The sequence below is a fragment of the Hippoglossus stenolepis genome, chromosome 10 (genome assembly GCF_022539355.2).
Source record: "Hippoglossus stenolepis isolate QCI-W04-F060 chromosome 10, HSTE1.2, whole genome shotgun sequence".
Classification (NCBI taxonomy): Eukaryota; Metazoa; Chordata; class Actinopteri; order Pleuronectiformes; family Pleuronectidae; genus Hippoglossus; species Hippoglossus stenolepis.
The window spans coordinates 16,612,973-16,634,339 of NC_061492.1; the positions used below are offsets into that span (position 1 = coordinate 16,612,973).

At 42.9% G+C, this 21,367-nt stretch overlaps 1 protein-coding gene across 4 annotated transcripts in view; it reads right to left on the minus strand.

Annotated features, from left to right (window-relative positions):
• Positions 1–20,653, minus strand: part of col12a1a (collagen, type XII, alpha 1a) — a 57,100-nt gene extending 36,447 nt beyond the window's left edge. For 3 of the 4 annotated variants that reach the window (XM_035168050.2, XM_035168049.2, XM_035168051.2), the window contains exons 1-17: positions 20,480–20,653; positions 18,946–19,051; positions 15,260–15,376; positions 15,004–15,147; positions 14,661–14,714; positions 13,034–13,297; positions 12,554–12,718; positions 12,125–12,298; positions 11,719–12,009; positions 10,968–11,570; positions 9,927–10,205; positions 9,563–9,838; positions 9,189–9,461; positions 3,630–3,899; positions 1,925–2,191; positions 1,546–1,738; positions 1,328–1,452 (exon numbers count right to left, since the gene is read on the minus strand). In XM_035168050.2, the coding sequence (XP_035023941.1) occupies positions 1,328–1,452; positions 1,546–1,738; positions 1,925–2,191; positions 3,630–3,899; positions 9,189–9,461; positions 9,563–9,838; positions 9,927–10,205; positions 10,968–11,570; positions 11,719–12,009; positions 12,125–12,298; positions 12,554–12,718; positions 13,034–13,297; positions 14,661–14,714; positions 15,004–15,147; positions 15,260–15,376; positions 18,946–19,015 (3,565 nt within the window). In that variant the 5' untranslated portion in view covers positions 19,016–19,051; positions 20,480–20,653. The remainder of the gene's footprint in view (positions 1–1,327; positions 1,453–1,545; positions 1,739–1,924; positions 2,192–3,629; positions 3,900–9,188; positions 9,462–9,562; positions 9,839–9,926; positions 10,206–10,967; positions 11,571–11,718; positions 12,010–12,124; positions 12,299–12,553; positions 12,719–13,033; positions 13,298–14,660; positions 14,715–15,003; positions 15,148–15,259; positions 15,377–18,945; positions 19,052–20,479) is intronic. The other variant, XM_035168052.2, reaches the window with a different exon arrangement.
• Positions 20,654–21,367: the final 714 nt, after the last annotated feature.

Below are 21,367 nucleotides of genomic sequence, written 5' to 3' on the forward strand. Positions count from 1 at the left end.
ATGAATGAGAACCAGCTGTCAAGCTTACAGAGACAGAGAGAGCATGCACAGGTACGTTGGATTGGATTCAAATTTTAAAAAGGGACAAATTGTACAAAGTTACAATATCGTAAAAAGAGGATTTTCTTATCAATCTATTAATTCCAGAAATCTCTGTCAGTCTGAATGTGGCTCTCATATCCCTAGAAGTGTTCATCATATCAGCATCACACTTGGTACGTGTAGTGTTAAGAAACCCAAGGAAGAGCAGTGTCAAATTTTGTGCGATTTGGACACGTGACATGTTCAATATTAATTTACTTTGAATAAACACGCCACCAGGGCTCTGTAGCAACGTAAGAGACTTTGTCGATCATGACAACAGCTCGTTCTCGACAACACCAGCACCAGCTGATTCTCGAGTTATGTGATCTCTACTGAGTCGAGCTTCACCAAACTTTGAACAAAGAGGTGAACAGCTATTTGTCCAGCTGCAGTGACGTAGCTTCGGGGTCAGTAGACTGAGTCCCTACTTGCCGCGGCTCAATTGCTGCAGGTCACTTTTACACTTTAAGAAAGAGAGTTGCAACCACCGTTACTACAGGTCAAACAGAAGGTTTAGAACGGAAACTGGATTAGTGAAATTTAGAATCTATAAATTAGGCCAAAGAACTAAACTTAACTAAACTGTCTGAGAACTGACCTGTAGCCAATAGAGAGAACAGGAAGAAGACTGGGATTTTCTCACCCTTTTTATTTTTTGCACGTTACTGAATATGTTATCACGTTATCTGCCTCCCTATTAAGACCAGGCCTGCAGCTGCAGCGGTCGAGCTGACCTTTTCCAGTTCCTCCCATGCAATCACAACCATTTTTCCTCCTCTTGCACTGACTGCACCGACTCACTAGGTAGTAAAACATTTTATTACTGCAAACAGATTATATGCGTATGGCTCGATTCTACACTGGCTGCTCTCAGACTGGAAATAAAAAGCGGAAGCCCAAAGTGACACAGCGAAGACGGGCCAGAGGGGCAGACAGATGGAATTGCCATTACATCTGTTATTTCGTGAGACACAAAGCTTGGAGGAAAGGCATTCAGAGAAACTCCTCAGCTTTTATGGGGCATGTCTATAGAGAGCATTTTTTCCAAAGCAATAATTTACAACGTGATTCAGACGGGAGACACTACCTTAATGGTAACGACAGGCATGGCAGTTGAATAACTAACAGCAGAACAAAGACTGAAGAAATTGCAGTTGTTCATGTTCTTGTTGGTTTGAGGATAAAACATTGTTTTCTGTTTATCATATGAATGTAGGTTTTGATGAACATTGGATAACTTCACCTGTTGCCACATAAGGTGGAGGGTCGGGTGCGTCACTAAGAGTGGTTTTCTCCTCTCCAGCCAACGGCATGCTCTCTCCTCCATCAAACATACCAAACACATTCACTGTGTATTTGGTACCAGCTCTGCAGACCAAAAAAACCCAATCATTTTACTTGATATACCAGAAAACATTCTTTGAAGCTTGTAATACGAAGAGAATGAAAATGAGGACACACCTGAGCTCTTCCAGCACCACAGTATTGTCGTAGGGGCCGACCTGGAGTTCTCCCAGGTCGATGTCCTCATCTGCAGGGTGGAAAATGACCTTGTAGCCCCTAACGTCGCCGGGAGCGTGATCCCAGGTGACACGGAAGCTGGTCTTGGAAGGCTCAGACGTTTGGAGGTTCCTAGGACCTTTGTATGGTGACACTAGAGAGAAGAGGATTGCTTAGTTGAATGACTAAATGAGCAGCAAAGAATATTCAAAAATAAACTAAATACTAATATGTACTTTAATATTGTCTTTTAGTATGAGATGGTTATGATTGGGATGAGAACAGGATTGAGACAATAGACAGAGCAACATTTGTGTTGATGATTGATAGACTGACGTACGTGTTGTTCCCTCTCCTTGCCTCGCTCGGCCCTCTCCGAAACGGTAGACGGGCTGGACAGTGATGTCGTATGTGGTGAGGGGAGTAAGGCGTCGCAGCACGGTGGTGGTAGTGCCACCGGGCACCTTAGCTGCAAGCTGGCGCCCTCCAACCTGGGGTTTGTAGGTAACACGGTAGTTGAGCACATTTCCAGGTGCCGCCTGCCACGTCACCTTCATGCTCTTCTCCGTCTCCTCCGAGACTACAATTGCTCTGCCGGCAGCGGAGACTGCATAGAAGAGGGGAGGGGGGGAATGAAGGTTAAAGCGGAAAGGGAAAATGTGGACTTTGGGCCTCGTTCAGATGGGAATCTGTGCTGAATGTATTTCCAATATACCTTTGGAAATATAAGCAGCATGGCTTTCCTGCTGGTAAGTAAACTAAACAGTAACACGCTTGGCTACCTCACAGTCTTTCATCTGGATATCTGCTCAGTTTCCACATGCGTGTGAACACAAACACACCCAAATATTTCCGATTTTCAGAGGGATACATTAAACAGGCCCAAATTTACGTGATTGATTGTGTTTAGTTGGTGGCTTTTGGGAGCCAGACCGAGATGCCCTGTGAATTTAAGCAAACCCCATAGTTTTCCTTTTTTCCATTGTGTGTCTACAGTGTTTTTTCAATTTTATTTTTGGAGCAGGGAGGGCAAGTGTGAATCGTCAAAGGATTCAAAACGAGCGAAGGAAAATATTCTAAGCGCTCATTTTTATTAACGGAAAAAAGCAGCGCATCCAAGTTTGCCGTGTGTGGCTGGGTCCCCAGAGAGCTGTGATTTGTGAAGAGCACATGAAAAGAGAGAGCCACAGATAGCGGGTGCAGAGTGACGGAAGGAATGAGCAGAGTGAACATTATACACTAACGATGGTTGGAAATCTTTTTTTTTTCCCCTGACGACATTCCATCTCACTAAGTGGTGGACAATGTCCCTCCCCAAATGTTGAGAGTTTCCGCTCAATGTGCTTTTCTCATCCAAGCAAAGTTCAGTCTAACAAGGGGGAGAGGCCGACGTCTATCTGTCCTGCATATCCCAGGAAAACAGGGTGCAGGTGCGCTGGACATTACATCACCTCTGTACATACACATGCACAGATTTAAAGATGTGCACGCAAAGTCTCTGACGTCTTGATGACTCAGCCAAGGCCTTAACAGAATATGTGTCTCTGACGGATCTACATAAAAGCCAGAAACGTCTCCTACAGCTAAATTGAATTTCATGAAGAACTCTTTAATCTGCGTCACTCCCCCAGATTCCTCAGTGATGATCCTCTAACGTCCATTTGTGACTGGAACGGACAAATAAAACTTTGAGGTACAAAACGTGTTAATGACAAGAAAGTCTAGACCTGGACTCTTGGCTTGTAAAACGATTACTGTGACAGTTACACATGAAAAACTGTTTAGCTGTCCCTTTGTGGTTTTCATTGGCTTTTATGGTCACAGAGTGAAATCGCATGAACACAACTTCACACTTTCATAATGAGACTTTCAGAAACTGAGAAAGGTGACATAAGAAAGGAGGCGCTTCAGGAAGAGACTAATAAAAACACTCAGAACGAATTCAGAACGAGGCAGATGTAGGCACTGAGAAAAGAGGAAAATGGAACGATTAAGTGAAGGAGTCACTTTATGGTGCAGGAGCTACAGCAGCTTAAGTGACTTACCATCCGTGGTTTCCTCTCCAGCCAGGGGCTGGCCCTCTCCGTGGCCATAGCCAGCAAACACAGACACCTGATAGCGTGTCTCAGGGGTGAGGCCGTCCAGAACTGTGGCGGTGGTGTCTCCTGCTATTGTCTTCTCTCCAGTCTCCTCGGTGAACAGAGACTTCCACCTGATCCGGTAATGACGAACGTTGCCGGGAGCCGCCACCCAAGATGCGGCAAAACTGGTGTCTGTGACGTCTTTGGTCACCAAGTCTCTGGGTGAACCGAGCTCTGTGGATAAATGAAACGGAAAAACATTAGCAGAGGTAGAGGTATTAAATACGCCTTTGCAAACTGGATACGGAAAGTTGGTAGTGCTGCAGGTTTTATCTAGTTTCCCAAAACAAATTTCTCAGGATTTTCTTTGTTTTGATTTATTGCGATGAATAATAATTGAACTAAGATGGTGGTGTTAAAGCCGAACTACAAAAATACCCCAACCCTCCTCCAGCTCAGTGAGGGCTTTATCCAGGTGGTGTTAATTTATAATGAAGATATAGAAATATTGTAGGTTGGAGGAAGTAGGTTGTGTGACACAAAGGTGGGCAATGGAACGAACCCCAGCGATAAGCCACCAACAGTTACTCATCCATAACCTCTCAGGATCAGTTTGAACAACCTGATCTTCTCCCTTCTTAATCAGAGACCACTGGAAAAATATCTGCAAAACCAATCACAAATCCCATATCCACCCCAGCGCCTCTCCCAGTAGCACTTTATTTTTCCATTGAAACAGAGGAAACCAGAGCCACGAAAGTGTGCTTGCTACAAATGCAGATGGTGCGCTCCCTCTCTCCTTTCCCTCCTTCGCTCGCTTTTCCTGAGAGATCGTCATGAAAGGAGACAGGCATAAAAATAGGGTGGAGGGGGATTTTGCGGTGGTGTTTCGTATTGAGCAGCCAGCACATGCTTGGTTGAGAGGGATGCCCATGTTGAGATGGACTCCCAACAGTCTGGCTGCCATATAGAGGAGCTGCATCCACCACAGGAAGATGGGCTTTGCCGCACGTATCCTCCTACACAACCACTGAGATCGTGATCCTCGCTCGAGCCCCTCAGGCCCTACATGCCAGCACCTAATGACAAAATAATCACAGGCTGAGCGAGGCTGCGCCCCGCTGGGTGGTCTCTGTCAAACCCCATTCATCAGACTGAGGTTTGACAGATATAAGTACGATTTCTTTTCTTTTTTTTTAAAGCCAAATGCAGAGAATGAGATGCACCACAAATCTTCCACAAGTCCCACAGATTGTCATTTGGAAAATTTAAGAGAACTCTGAGCACAAAAGGCAGCCACTGTGTCCATCTGTCACCCTGTGAGTCCGCATCAGCATCAGTCCATCACAGAGGAACTGGAAACGGATCTGAACAGAAAACAGAGCAGCACCCGGCCAAGCAGAGCAGAGCATACTGATCCCTCAGACCAAAGGCCAGATAGGAAGAGTGATGGCCGCGAAATCAGACTGATGAAGAGTTCCAGATATTGGAGCACCATGAAAACAGTGAAGACTACTAATAAATACCCGGATCATTCTGTCTAAAAGGTTCTAACTGCCAACTGCACAGGATGAACCTGACTGACTTTCACAACTGTGTGTGAACCAAGGACAAAAGGATCAGAAGAAAATGACTTCTGCAGGCAGTGGCTCCCTTTTTCTCGATACCTGCAGACAAATGCTTGCATGTAGTATATTTATCCTACCATTATCTATGCCTCTTATCCTTTGAGGGTCGCGGGGGGTGGGGGGGGGGGGCTGGACCCAATCCCAGCAGACCTTGAAGTGGCGGTGTACACCCTGGACAGGCCGCCAGCATATCACAGTACAAACAACTTTTCACACTCACATTCACACCCTCATGCAATATAGAGTCTAAAATTAACCCAACCCCCCAACTGCATTGCTTTGGATTGTGGGAGGAAGCCGGAAACTCCACAGGGAGAACAAACAAACTCCACACAGAGAGACCCCGGCTGCACCTGGAGCCTTCTTGCTTTGAGGCAACAGTGTTAACCACTTAACCACCATGCTGCCCCCATGTAGTATGTCCATAAAGAAGATACAAAAATAAAAATGCTGAATCTCCTTGTCTAAGTTTATTTCTCAAGGCCCCTCTAACTGCATCCCGCCCTTCAAGGAGAGGGCCACTCTCAAATTAAGACCTTGGACGAGGCCTGATCACAAATTCACACAAAAGCCTCGCCCATTTCTCCACAAAACCACATATGACACAACTGAAAATCATCAAGGAGATAGAAAGAGATTAGTGCTGAGCATGTGCTGACATAACCTACGGATCTGCAGCCGAAGACGCCTAAAGCTTCAAAGTAGAAATGACTGCACATGTTAAGTAACATCAGTGTGAGCAGCCAGAATAAACTGCACAGTTAAGGTACTAGCCTCCCAGCAATATCCAATTTTTAAAAAATAGACTCAGGAGTTATTTTGATCTCAGTATGAAAAAGCTGAATTTAAAAACTGAACCCCAAAATCACTGCAGGAAATGCACTGTTCCCTCAAACTGCCATCTCAGCACTGGCATCCCACTTCAGTTTTCCCTTACTGTATTGCTCTTGGTTCTAATACTGTACGTCTGAGCCACAAAAATGAAGCCTTCAGTGTCTCTGTGCCAACGTTGCCCATCTCTGGTTTTTTACCTCAAAAGACCTTCAGAGCGAAGGAGAAAAAAAGAGCCTGGCACAGCTTAAAAGTTTGCAAAGGCATCACTTTGAGAGGAAATCAAAGCAAGATGCTACGTTTTCACCTGGTGTTGTATTGTGCTGCTCTGCGAGTTAAAGACAGTTTTGTTTTTGTGCCAGAGGCACATGGGAAAACATTTGCAGTGCAATTTAAGTAATTAGTTATTAGAGAGATGGGTACAATGGCTCCTTCAGGGGTTTGAACATGTGACTTCTCGATTTATGGGCTGAGCTTCACTCGCAAAGCCACCCTGAGGCAACCCGGTTCACATTTCTGAACAGACTTTTTTTTTCTATTCGTCCTCACCCTCTCTCTGCCTCTGCCTGTCCTCTGCCCCACCCTGGAGGAAGACAACCAGACGGCTCTCCCCCGAGACCAGACAGACAGCTCACACGCCTTTTCAAGGTCCTCGTAGGTAACATCTTCCACATGTCGGATAAAACGGCTTCTTCCTAAGTAAATAACTTTGGCCATGTTTGTGTATAATATTGGGATGTTCATCCAAGCATTGCCCTTAACACCTTCTCTGTCCTCCTTCTGAGTTATTTCAGGATGTTTTAATTCTGTCCCACTCAGTGCTTCTGGACTGGCGACCATCCACCGTCATAGCCACAACGGATGGCTTTGTGTGAGCCACTGTCTCCTGGTTCTCGCCTACATGAACTTCACGGGGGGGGGTGCACCCAACATGAGTGGCACTCAAAACAATGAGATCAGTGTTGAAGCCTGCTGATGTCATGACAGATTGACAGAGCTGGCTAAACAAAGTGCTTTGTCATGGAGCTTCTTTTTTCCTGCGGGGGTGTGTTGCCGATGACAGCACAGAAATGACCAGTGGAAATTAACTGTATAATCAAACCCAAACCATTTGGTGAATGTGGGAAAAGAAAATCCCTTTTTTTCAGACTCTTACACTCATCAAAATGTAAACAAAGATCCATTGTACTGGTTGTGAGTTGAAATTTAGTCAATTCTAGAGTATACAGTATGAGCCAATATGTGGTATTATGCAACCTAGAGCACAGGTCCATGTGGTCTGCAATAAATCGCTTTTGAATAGGAACACACTGTCTCTACTCATTCTACTCAACACACATTATGATGAATAGAAAATCTTTGGATGGGTCTGTGGCTTCAAACTGCTTTCAGAAGGGAGTCCAATTCAAGGCGAGCTAAGACTGCAACTGTGCCGTTTTTATCTTGGCGCACAAAAAGATGAATAAAACACAGGAACTGACTGATTTTTAAGACAAGACAATAGAGCGGTCATAACTAATAACCTCCAAGCTTAAGCCTTTGGTTTCACTGGCAAGTGGACTGGACAGATTTTGGGAACAACAAATCACAAAATGTCCACGGAACCAAGAATATAAATTCCTTAATTCCAGTTTATCTTCTCTTTTAAAATGAAATTACGAATGTCATAAACTCCGTTCTGTGGACATTTTACGATTTGTTGTTCCCAGCGTCGGGACTGAATGGAGAAAGAAAGCTTTTTGCTTTTAGGCACCTAATGCAGACTGATTTTCAGCTTCAAAACCTAGAAGAGTGGAACTAATGTTAATGTTATTAATCTATATCTTTGTCTGTTATTTTATTTCACTGTTGAAACTGTGTTCCTGCTATTCTTTGCCAGGACAGAAATCTCAATGGGACTAACCTGGTTAAATAAAAGCTTGTGAATTGAGATTGATTGAGAGTTTGAAGAGTTGAATTGAGAATAGAACTTGAGTAGAGGTTTCTGACACAACTTCACCTGCTTCCAAGGTGCACTGAGAAGAGGAGAAAAGTCTGCAGAGGTCAAAGCTCCAGCGACACTTGCAGTAAATAGAACCACTTGTTAGACTGACTTGGGGGGTCATCTGGACCATAACAAGGGCCACAAGCCAAAAACATTTGACCATCATGACCCTGGTAAGGCCACATGCCAAAGCGCGTGACTCTAACAATAAAGTTGTTTTATGTACTGGAATTGTTGTTGGAGTTTTTACCTCTTAGGCTTATCCGACAACAAACATTATCTTTAAACCAAGCAAATGACCCCATTTTAATGCGAAGTCGGATTCAGAGGCAGAGGCGGGCGGATCATATTGGGTCAAACTCCCCCCTTATAATGAATTGCCCACATAAGTGAACTCTTTTCATTTCACACAAAATTTACTGGTTTTGCAGCCACAAGTGGAGTTGACAATTAATTACATTAATAATTATTAACCCACATTTCTTAAAAACCACTGTTAAACTACAAATCATATGTCCCAAGCAGGCCAAGATGTGAAGCTATTACTAGGCAGGCATATGGACATCTGTTCCAAGCTATTCCATAAGTTTTCTAGGTTTACAAGCATCCCCCACCCATTTCCACTTCACTGCCTTCATGGGCAGTAGAACCACCCTAACCTACAGTCTCTGCCAAAAAACATTACATTAAGTGCCTCATTCCTGTCTTTTCCCTTATAACAACATCCCATATACTCGACCAAGCTTGCAAAGTAATTCTGATGGAGTCGCCTGTGAGAAATACCAGATACTACATTCTTCAAAGGACTTAGTGGCAGACAAATGACCTAATTTCAGCAGTTTTACACTATGCAGCACTTAAACTCATAAATACTAATCAAGGACAAGGTTTTCCTAAACATGCATGCCTGAATCCCGGAGGTTTCTTGGCGCTCGAAAAGAAGCTGAACACAATTACATTTGTCTATTCAGAAGTTCAACTTACTGAGTCCACAGCCATAAAGCATGCTTCACACTTTTGTCACACATCATGCTTCAAAGCTTCCAAGTTAGACATTAGTACTGTGACTTCCTCCCTTACCTTCTAAGGTGGTTCCTGTGCCCAGGAGAGGATCGCCCAAACCAGAGGAATAGCGAGCGCTGACGAACAGCTCATATTCAGTGGCCGGTTTGAGGTTCTTCAGCATAGCCTGGGTAGTATCTCCTTTGACAGATATCTCTTTCCTCTCGCCCCCCTCAGCAGGTTTAAAGGCGATGCGGTACTGGAGGACATTTCCTGGAGCAGCCTGCCAAGCCAGCCTCATTGTAGATATGGTCTCATTGAAAACACGGAGGTCACGAGGAGAGCCGCGGACTGAGGGTCAAACAAAAACGGATCAGACACAAGTTTCACAGGACTGTTTAGCACATGCTGTAAACAAATTATTTCAAAATCCAGAAGCTTATCTGACTCACCTTCCTTTGTGGTCCCATCGACCTGCATCTCGTCCCCTACAAAATTAGCATACTCAGCAGCCACGGACACACGGTAGGTGGTGATGGGGAAAAGCTCCTGGAGGACTATGGCTGTCTCTGGTCCATTGGTCTGTGCCTGCAGAGACTCCCCACCACCACTCAGTGGAACGTAGGTGAGACGATACCTGATCACTGAACCCGGAGCACTTATCCAAGACACCCTAAAACTGTTTGTTGTCTCTTCTGAAACTCGTAGATTTCGTACCGTCCCTTGCTCTAAAAAGAAAATCATATTACGGTTGCTAAATTTTCTTGTTTTGATTATTTTAGCTGTATCAGGTAAAACAGAGTAAATCTTTCTTACCTTCAAGAGTGGTCTCTTCGCCAGTCAAAGGAAAACTGTCTCCTTTTTCATACTGGGCGAAGACGTTGACTTCGTAGGCAGTGACAGGGTAAAGGTGGGGAAGAACGGCTGTGGTGGTGCCACCAGGCACTGCCATGGAAATGTAGTCTCCAGTGACATCCTCAGCCTTACGGAAACGCACCAGGTAAGACAGGACATTGGTAGTAGGGGCAATCCAAGTAGTACGGAAGCTTCTGGAGGTGATTTCAGAGAAACCCAAATCTCTGGGTGGAAGCAAACCTGAAAAATAAAACTTATTTGAGAAATATGCAGCGTATGGACCCTAATCTTGTGCAAGTCACTCTACCATGATCATATTTCAGCTACTGTAGCTGACTATTATTCTTTTTTCCTCTCTTTCCATTGCCTCGGGCATGGGCATTAGCTTTAATTAATGGGGGAAAATAGCAAAGTATTGTTGCAGATGGCAAAGTTTAAAAAAAGATTTTTAATCGGGCATGGAATGGTACACTCAGTAATTGGTCTGTGTTTTGAGACTACAAGCATCAATAAACAAATTGTGCAGTGTAAGGAAATTTTACCACTGTGTGACCACAGCTCCATTCTCTCTCAGAGCTGAAGGGGGCTTCTGAATCATAAGCATGGTCAAGTAAAAAGAAAAACTAAAAAAAAAATTTTTCTAGTCGCTGCTGTTTTTTGGAACTGTGAGTGATAACAAATGGCATGATAGCATCATTCCAAAAGCATGCATGTGGTTTTGTGGTATGTTTACTTGTGGGGGGAGTTGATTAAATTTTGCTGGTGCCTTGCCTGAAGGCAATTTACACTGTATAATGCTGTGTTTTACTTTTTTCTTGATTGCATTGGCTTTTCGCCACCAACAGACAGTCAAATGGTGCAGTGTCTAATAAAGACAGTATGGACCAACATGGAGCTACAAACAAACTTAGCAAATGGCAGTCGTCCAGAATACATGTCAAAAAGTTATATCATGTGGCTGGAAACACTTAGCATGTTAAGAGTTTCCATCCTCATTCTTACTTCTCTTTTTGATGTTGAGTAGCTCCTGTTCAATCCTCAGACAGATGGACTGAGTCAGCTCCTTGGAAATCCTCTGGAAGGCATCGAAGTCCTCCACCTCAAAGACGTGAGATTGTGATGGGGGATTAGCAATGGCTTCCAACTCAGACCTCACTGCATCCTTCACACCGACGGCAAAGATCTCCACATCAATATTCCTCAGGTTGGTGGCCGCATCCTTAAAAGAGTCTGATGACTTTCCGTCTGTGATCAGGACCATGACACGGGGAACATTTTGCCTCGCACCACGCGCAGAGGTAAAGATCTTCTCTCTGACGTAGCTCATTGCCCTGCCAGTGTTAGTGGAGCCTCCGCGGTAGGGGAAGCTGCGCACAGCTTTCACAACTGAGCTGAGGTGATGGTGGGTGTTGAGGGCAAACTCAGTGTGTGGATCACGACTGTACTGGACCAAGCTAAGCTGGACCTTGTTGGGGCCAATGTCAAAGGAGTTGACCAGAACCTCCAAGAAGGCACGAACTTTGGCAAAGTTTTGTAATCCAATACTGTATGAACCATCAACAAGAAGGACCACATCGGCCTGCACATCTACTCCCAGGGAGCACTCTTGAAAAATACAAGAAAGCATGGGTTAATTAAAGGCTTTGTATGGCTTACATAATGAAACAAGGTGACGAGTGAGGTTCTTCAAGTAAATCTAACCTAAGAATCGTCAAGAAATTCTGATGTGTCATGCCTAACCACTTCATCTTACCTGTTGACACCTTGACAGGTTGGGTCTTTTCCATCGCCATGATGGGTTCACTGGGATTCAGACCTTTTAGGGCGTACAAAGTGATTTCATACTCGGTGTCTGCGGAAAGGTCACGGACGTTGATGGATGTCTGAGTCGATCCTATGTACAGTTCCTGGCGTTTCAATCCAGGTAACATGGGGCTAAGGGTGAGCTTGTAGCCTGTGATTTCACCCAGGGAGGGATCCCATGTCACTCTCATTGACTTAGATGCGATTTCTGTGACTTGAAGGTTCGCGGCTGGCTCCACCACTGAGAGGAAGATGAGAAAATGTTGGGTTGGATAAGGTAAAAACTACAGTAGGAGCATTAAATGGAAAAACTGCATGTATTATAACACATGTTCAAGGAAGATCATTTGACTCACTTTCTTCTCCGCTGACAGCTGAACTGAGCTGGTCATCGACGCCGGAGCACACCTCTGTGATGATCTTTTTCTGCACCTCTTGGATCAGGTCAAAGTTCGGAACATTGTACACATGTTTGTTGTGAGGTGTGGAGGCCATTTCCCTGAGCTCATCCTCATCGGCTCCTTTGATACCTGAGTGGGAAAATGTGAAGTACAACAATGTCAACTTACTTTTTATTAAACTTTCATCTCACCGTCTGCATTACAGATGTGGAGGACCATTGACGGACAGTTTAAGAGCATTGTGTATGATAGATAAAACAAAAGTTCCTCACTTTTAAATATCTAACAAAGAACAATCAGTGGAAAATCAAATGGTTGCCAAGGACAGGCTGACTTTCACATGGTGGAGCACAGTTCAAGAAAACCCTGAATAATAAACCATACCTAGGACAAATATTTCCACTCCGATGTTCCTAAGTCTTTTAGCATGCTCCTCCACTGGGTCCTGGGATTTTCCATCGGTGATAATCATGGCTACCTTCGGAAAAGCTTTTCTGGATCCAGCTGCCTCCGTGAAGATGTTCCTCAGCAGGAAATCTATGGCATCCCCTAAAGACAGAAATGTGTATTTAAAGAAATACTGCACACTTAAATGTATTTTTTCGAGTTGTAAGCTAAATTATATGGCTGTTCTCTGATAAAATACATCAATGTTGGTTTTAATATATCATTTATTACCAAATTGATTTAAAAAAACAAAACTACATTTATGGGTTTAACATGGCTTACAACGCCACCTGGTATTTCGAACCAAGGTACAAGACGGTCAACCATTTAGAGTCAACCATTTAGGACGTCATGACATTTATACATATTTGTATTTAAACAACTTTAAGGTTATATCAGGATGTGCAAGCACCTTACCTGTCATTGTATTCCCTCCCTTGTAGGGCAGGGAGCTGATGGCTTGCAGCAGGTCACCTCTCCTGGTGTAACGGGTGAGGGAGAACTCTGTGCGGGTGTCTGTGCTGTACTGAACCACAGCCACCCTTGTCTTGTCCTCGCCAACGTCGAAGGCCCCAGCCAGGGCGCTGATGAAGCTGCGGATGTGCTTAAAGTTTTCCCTGCCAACGCTCCATGAGCCGTCCACCAGAAAAACCAAATCTGCTATTGCACTGACCGAACACTCTGCAAAACAGATATTGATATCGGAGAAATTAGATAGTCAGTCAGAAGAAGCCAACAGAAGCATTTAGAAGTTATGCAACACATTTTGACTGATTTAGATTAGGAACAGTTTGGGTTTTCCTAACGTGCACATCAAGTTAGATGGACTTTCAAGCCAAAAATGTGCCAGTTAAGGTATAGCAGCAATAGCTCGATCTTGGAACAATATTTTCAAACTGGTCCATATCTTCTCCTGTCTGTTTGAATGAAATCAGATCCTTGACAGATAGTTGGATATGCATTCCATTCTGACATCAAAGATAACATCAACCAGTGCCAAAGAAATCGGGCTGTAAACCCATTCCAGCAGTCAAAAATGTGGCTTTATAGACCCGTAAAGTTCAAATCCTATAGAGCTTTAAATCACAGATGGAATTCATTGAAACATTAAAGATTCTAACTTTGCTGAAATAAATTGGCTGGGCCTATGCGGATGTACTTTAATCCTCATTCCAGTAGGTCTCAATTATTCACATCTTAGCCTTGAAAAGGAGTCTTTCTTTCTTAAAGTTCCCTGGTCGTTAAACGTTAAAAATAATGGCCTCAAAGCAGAGGAAGGGAGGTTACAGGGTCCTATCATCAGATAAGTGACCATGTCAATGACCACAGATAAGTCTCATGACATAAGCTGAAGACAGTTTGAAAAGGAGACGTCTGATTATGAACTTTGCCACATCCTTTGACAGATTAAGGTCCGTGGACCCCCAGGGGTCCGTGGCACACTGCCAGGGGGTCCTAGAGAAAATTGATCCATTAAAACTATCAGGATAAAAGGAATCTATGTCTTCAGTCTCATGTCTTTCTAAGTCTCATGTTGTAGCTAAGTAGACGTGTAAAGGCAGTAGGCTATGCCAAAGTATCCCAAGGGACATACATGAGGGGGTCCCAGGAATGTTTTCTATCTTGTCGGGAGTTCTTGGCTCAGATAAAAATTGAGAACCTCTGGTTTAAGGGACAGAACTTGCGTCTAAAGGTGGCACAATGAAGACATCATTGCCTGACAACCCCCTCCTCCTCTTCCCCTCCTCTCTGTGACACATAACAGAACCCCTGTCTCCATTTCTTTTTAATATAGACAGGGGTTCAAATGCCGGGTGGTTTCAATTAAAAGAACCTGATGTGTGACCTCCCAGTCACTGTCGCAACCCTGCCTGCTCACCCTGTGACAACCCTGGCAGAAGGTAAAATATCCGCCTGAAACAAATTGTTCCAGAGGGAAAAAAATACTATGATGATGGATGAGGGGAAAAAAATCTTTTTAAAAAAAAAATAGGAAAGCCATCTCTGTTCAGATTAGGGTTGACACCACAGTAAACATACTCACTGAGGGCATCTGACTTTGGCTTCCTGACTCGTGTGCTGGTGTTACTGGACTGGACTGAAACACAGGAAACACTTGGTGAGTTTGCACATCGCAGCACATTGACGCTTACTGTGTGCTTTTTCACAGCGGAAAAGGGGGGGGAAGAAAATTAACACTTCGTAAAAGGGATCAAAACCACATGCACACAACAACACACATCTTTATGCTGCATTAGCTTTTAACAGTGAGCAATTGAAAAGTCGGTAAACAGACTCTTTCCTCCCAAAGAAAATAACTTACAATTGCATATTGGTATATTTTTCACGAATTACCTACATCGACCTAATGCGAAGTCTGTACTTACTGGTCAGTTGCCCAAAGATGGGAATACTCTCCTCTGACCCATAGAATGAGTTAATGGACACAGAGTAGTCCAGATCAGGGGTCAGGTCAGTGATTGAGGTTTTAGTGGCATAGGCATCGAGGGTTAAGTCTCTTGATGGTTCATCTGGGAGAAGAAATCAAGTGGTACATCAGCTCTCAGGTTGCAGCGTGTGTATTTTCTGTGTGCATATACTGTATGCGTTTATTTATACAGTGTACATTGACTCCATACTGACCTGCATCTGACACAACTTGTATTCTGAAGCCCTGTATGTTTGACGAGGGTCTCACCCATGACATTTCCACTGTGTTTTCATTTAGAATTTTAAATTTCAAGTCTGAGGGAGGTTCCACTGCAAGGAAGAGAGACACAGCGTTATATCACAACAAACATGATGGTTGTGTATAGTGATGGTTCTATATGTCGTGATCAGATCAAACAGTTTTAAATCAAGCATTCACATTGATCCCAACGACAAACACTTCAGGACTGAAGTGGACTTTGTTCGTTGTTGGGGACAGACACACAGCACCGTTGTGACAAAGTAGAAAAAACACGTAACAACATAAAAAATTAAATAAAAACTGGGTGAGAAGCCATTTTGGAGCAAAATGACATTTGTTTGAGTTGCCCGACCAAGATTGGCCAGCAACTCAAGCACCGGCATACACGTTGTGTGTGTGTATGCCGACATGTGCACAACTCCATACAAACTAACCAAAGTGCAAACACTGATTGAACCATCCAACACATGCTGAGTGCAGTCATTACAACGCATGCCCTGACCACACACACTAAACCGCTTTTATGATAGAGCTGATCTCAGAATTAAGGAGAAAAAAAACACAACACTGACTTCATTCTTCAGTTACTGATTATACAATGGAATCAAGGTTGCCATGAAGTTGTTGAAGTAACACTTGACATAATTGAACACCATATGTTATATATACGTTGTATATAAACATATTTCGGAGACAAAATAAGTGGTTTTGAAGCTTATTTGGCTGAGACACTTGAGTGGCACACATCCATTGCAAACCTTTTAAAAAGAATACACAATTTGTCACTGGAGACTCTTGTGTACTTTTTCATTGGCAGCATACTGCATGAGAAGGCATGAGAGATCAGTATTTCTCCAGATGTGCTATAATAGAGGAAGTGTGTACCTTACGATAAACACAGGAAGAACATAAACGGTGTGACAAGACCACACGGCTTCACGCCGAGCTGACGTGATCGCAGCGTCATGCATCATCATGTACATGATAAAGTTGTTTGGTTCAACAACTTTGATTGACTGGACAGTAGTTTCCATGTACAGTTGGGACCACATAGACAGAGATGACAAACATATTTTAAAATGATATTCTTTCTGTCTCGCAGCTTCAGCAGCTGGGAGCTCATGTTAGGTAGCGGAAAGTGTGTTAGCATTTAGCACTATATTTACACTACATTTACATGCATGAAAGTCACATCAGAGCTGACTCTAAAATCGCAAAAATTACGTTTTCCTTAAATAAACTGCTGTCATATATGTAATTTAACGATTCAACTAAATTCTTGATATGTTACATGCAATTCTCCTCAAAAGACTACTCTAGGGCACCTCAGGGGCCAATCAGATCTCAGCTGGGGCTAGTGCCCCCCTGGCCCTGGCCCTAGATCCGCCCCTGAGAAACACCAATTTTCTAAATTGGTGTTTAAAGATCAAATTTGTTCTGAAAAACAAAAGAAGTTTCGTAAGAATGTTATAGCCGTGAATGAAATTAGCTTGATGTTATCTGCACTAACTTAAGCACTAGGAGGTTAATCCACAGCGGCAGCAGGAGTACAAGTCCATGCAGGAGATAGGTGAGGTGTGAGCACAGAGCTTTGCCAAGTGGCTGTAAAGTAGAAGAAGAAGGGCAGTGGGAGAGCAAGAATATCATTGTAAAATACACTTCGGAGGATGAAGCCACAGCTTGGGACACACTGAATGCACAGGCAGATGACAAACAGGAGCCCACTGAATTATTGAAAACACTGGGATTTGGAGGATCACCAACCTGGCATATCAACTTGATGGGCCGTGTTCCCACTGAACTCTCCATGAGTACTCATCTCCAACACCAAATGGTAGTGTGTGTGTGTGTGTATGTGTGGGGGGGGGGGTCGCAGCATAGGCTGGCAGCAAATTGGGTAGTGGAAAAAGTTTCGACCGGTGCCCACTTGAACGTTATGTCTGCACCTTCCACTTCTGTTTCAATTTGTTATCATTTCTTTGACCACATGTGCTTCTGGTTTTAAAATATTCTCGAGGAACAAAGGAGGTTTTTGTCCAAAAAAAAAATATATATATATAGAAATATAGAAATCTCTGGTTTGTTATTTGGATCTTGTGGTTGCTATTGTTATACGAATGTCTGTCCCATCAGGACCTAATAAAGGTCCCTCCTGGCTCCGAGGGGCCAGACTCTGGCTACTGTTCTGTTAGTAACCTCTGTCTTCATCCAGCCAGCTCTCCTGGCCTGCAGCTCCTGCCAGGAGGAGAGACCAGCACGGAGGAGGAAAGAGCTCCCACTCTCCCAAAAGAGGCAGGACAGACGCCAAAGTAATTCCACAACATGTGCTGACATTAAACATTACTACATATTAACTTTCCATATGTATTGCAACTCAGCGTTTTGGTGGGTGCCCGCAAAGAAGCCCGAGAAAGGCTCTTTGTCTTCGGGCTGTCTGAGGATTAATTTGCTCTTCTCGTATTTCATCTTTCCATTCCGTTAGCGGAGATATGTGAGAATTGACGTTCGACTCCTCTCGCCCTGGCCAGGGAGCTTTCAAAGGGGAGGGGGGAGGGGGGGAAATCAGAAGTTTTCCATACAATATTTCCATAATTGTCATTATCCGGACTGAAATGTTTGCATATGAAATTACTTTGAGTCACTTTCTGTCAAATCTAGTGACAGATTGTTAACAGTGTGCGGCTGGCTGCTGTGACATGCACAGAAAATGTATTTAATTACCACTAAAACAGAAACGTATGAGCACAGATCAGAGCTGGAAAGTAAACAGAGTTGTGCAAGTAAATGTCTTTTTTAAGTTAATGGATTTTCTTCAGACGTTTCCATGTGTTCTACCAATAAAGTTACATTATGGATCCAGTGTTGAATTATAGATAAAACACTGGACCCATAATGAGACACTGTAAAAAAAAAAAAGGGACAATTCTGAACTTGAAGCTTCAACTTTCACTTTTGTTACTGACATCAAAATAAATCTTTTTTTAACAGCCTATTGAGTAAATTATTTAAATCACTGCCCTCCACTTCCACTATTGTTCTATTTCGGTTGTTGCATAAGTGATTTAATGACTTGAAACACAGTTTTTACTTGGTGCTGAAACCAAGAATCTACTACAAGCTCAACAGGCCTGTTAAAACATCTCTGAGGGAAACATTACAGCATGAAATTAGTTTTGTTCTACTTTTAGTGTGTTTAATACATTTAATCAGATAATTGAAACGAAACAACTGTTAGTGAGCTTGGTCTCTTCTATATGCGCCAAATGGGAATGAGATAATTGCAGCTGCAGAATTGGTTTAAACGATTTGAATTGCAGCTTGAATACGTGTAAAGTGGATTTGGAGTTTACATCAAAGCCTGTGATGAGATCAATCTGACGCTACAAATGAGGGATAAAGTCATGACAGTCATCAAACAATCAAACAGTTCAAAAGTCACATTGTCAAATACCATACACATGACATAAGAATAACTTTATTCAGCTTATTAATACAAATGTTTCAACGTAAAGTAACAAACTAATCATAATGCAATCAACCAGTGGAGGTAATAGGTGAAAGAAGAGAGGGAAGAGATGTAGAGACAGGATGATGTAGTATGTATGTATGTAGGCGGAGGCCAGGTGGTTTCATTTACCTTGGGCATCTATGGAGGATAACAAGGCTGCGAGGAAGGCCGCAGTGGCCAGTGACAGCCCTATCTTCATGTTTGGACTCTGAGGGTCAGCAGCTCATCAATCACTCTGAGAACAAAGAGATACAATGAGTTCGAGCTGCAGATCCGCAGCTCAGCGTGGGGCCGTGACCGACGCTCAACCACATGTACGCACCGCAGCGTCCAGTCGGTCAGATCCACACAGAACGGACAGTATGCCTTGGACTTAGATTCCATTGTATTCACATGCAACATGCACAGTGGAGATAAACGCTCTCCTGAAATGCCTTTTTAATGAGGAATCCAGATTGACAGCTCTCATTATTTCCTCTTTGTTCCATCATGATAACAAAAAGTGCAAGAACCATCTAGACTCGCTTACACAACAAGGGCCACACCTTGTTGCCTCCAGCTGACGCACACACCCAAAGGTAGACGCTTGTACTAACAGCTGTAGGACTTAAATAGGGAGAAAAAAAACTCTTTCATCTGCTTTGACTTAACTGGAGCCCCACTGCTTTCTAGCTGTCTTTAACCGCAAAGCATTTATGAATGTTTGGCGCATACCGTATTTAATCTGTGTGATCCCATCTGTTTTAACAACTGCTTATTTTGTTGTTACCTGTACACTTTTAACATCCATTTTTCTTCCTGTTATGCACAAGTTTATTTTCACAAAGTTTATTATCACACTGAAGCTCACTGTCGTCTCATCTATGGTTCACACTGACTTTCGCCCCTGAAGGGATGGAGGTCTGCATGAAATACTGTGATATCAGAGGTCACTTAATGGTTTGTTTCATGCGTCTGAATGTATAAAATGTATTGCCCTCACCGGAGCCTCTTAAGTAAAAAGGCATACAACTTTGTGCCATTATAGCATAAACACTCTAAACTCTACATATATTTCTATTTTCTACATGTATTTATTTTTGACTTTTTTCACATGTACTCATCTAACGCCATTAGCAGACTTAGTTGATTAATAATATATTTTTAAAATAATTAGAGGGGGTCTTTTAGCTATAAATGTTAAATTGAGCCCGTTCACCCACACAGTAGACTCTAGTCTGACCCCAGCTTCTCTAACCTTTAACCACAGGCTTTGCACCCCGCCTGGTGCAAAGGCAAGAAAACTGCAGCTGCAGGGACCTTTAAAACTTTTTTAAAAAATGACTCAATTACACATAATTAATAATAAATAATAATAAATGCTAATACACAACATAACTTACAATGATTCTAAATTATTACTGAAGTGTATTTTCAGTAATAATTTAGCTTCTCTGTGATTTTCATTAAATTCACTTCTGTGTAATGAAAACGAAAAAGTTATTTAGTTGATGTCAAATTATGCATTTAAAGCCCACATATATCAAATTATTGCAGAGTGCACTGTGGCACAAAACTGGCACAAAAGTTTTTTTTTTAAATTGTTACAAAATATAAAATGTCTTTTCTTTACAATGCCACAGTAACTAATAATTTTCTGTGAATGAAAAGTTAGTCTACTCACCAATTCAACCCCCCCTAAAATACCATGAACAGACCAAATGTTGAGAGTAGCCTGTTTGAAGCCTCCTCCTGTGAGAGTGAGTAACAGACTGAGGCAGAACCAAGGTCTCCTCTCCGCCAGCAGATGTCTGACAAGGAAAAGCCTCCAAGTGGGAAGAATCTTTCCACCAGCAGCTACTTAACAAGGGGGGCAGTTCCCAGCTCTCAATTTACCATCAGATGGGCTTCTTAGGAAACCTGCCTGTCACCAAGTGTCCCCCCCTCCCCTCTAATGCTGATCCACTGTTTGGAAACTTTACTTTTTCTTTTCTCTTGCATTCCTCTGGTGGCTTTAATGAGTTTCCAGTAGCAGCGTGACTTCACAGCAGTGGGCACAGACAACACTGACAGGGGGAAGTGTTTCATATGTGCAACAGGCAGCTTTAAATTTAAATGTATTACCTTTCATTTCAACTGGAATAAAAGTTCAATATTTGGCTTTGTAAACAGAAATTAATCAGTGTAATCCTAGAGCAGGTTTATTTATCTTGAAGAGCTTAAATACTTAAAGACAGAAGGACAGAGTAGTCACATGAGACCATTTACTTCTAGTTGGTTTAAAATGAACTTTTGTTGGGAAAGGAAAAAGGATTTCAGCAACAGATTTATCCTGCTCCTCACAACCACTGGCTGACTGGTTTCTACTGCTCCCTGATGGTCACAGTTAAGACCTACACTATATACGTACATGTTGAGGTTGGTGACAGAGATCTAATCTAACCTGGTTAAAACCACATCAGTTAGAAAACAGACGACAGTCTCACACTAAACTCAAACTCTGGGTATAGAATAAAAAACATGTCTTGATATGTAAACTGCATATAAAGCAACATTTACCAAACAGCTACAG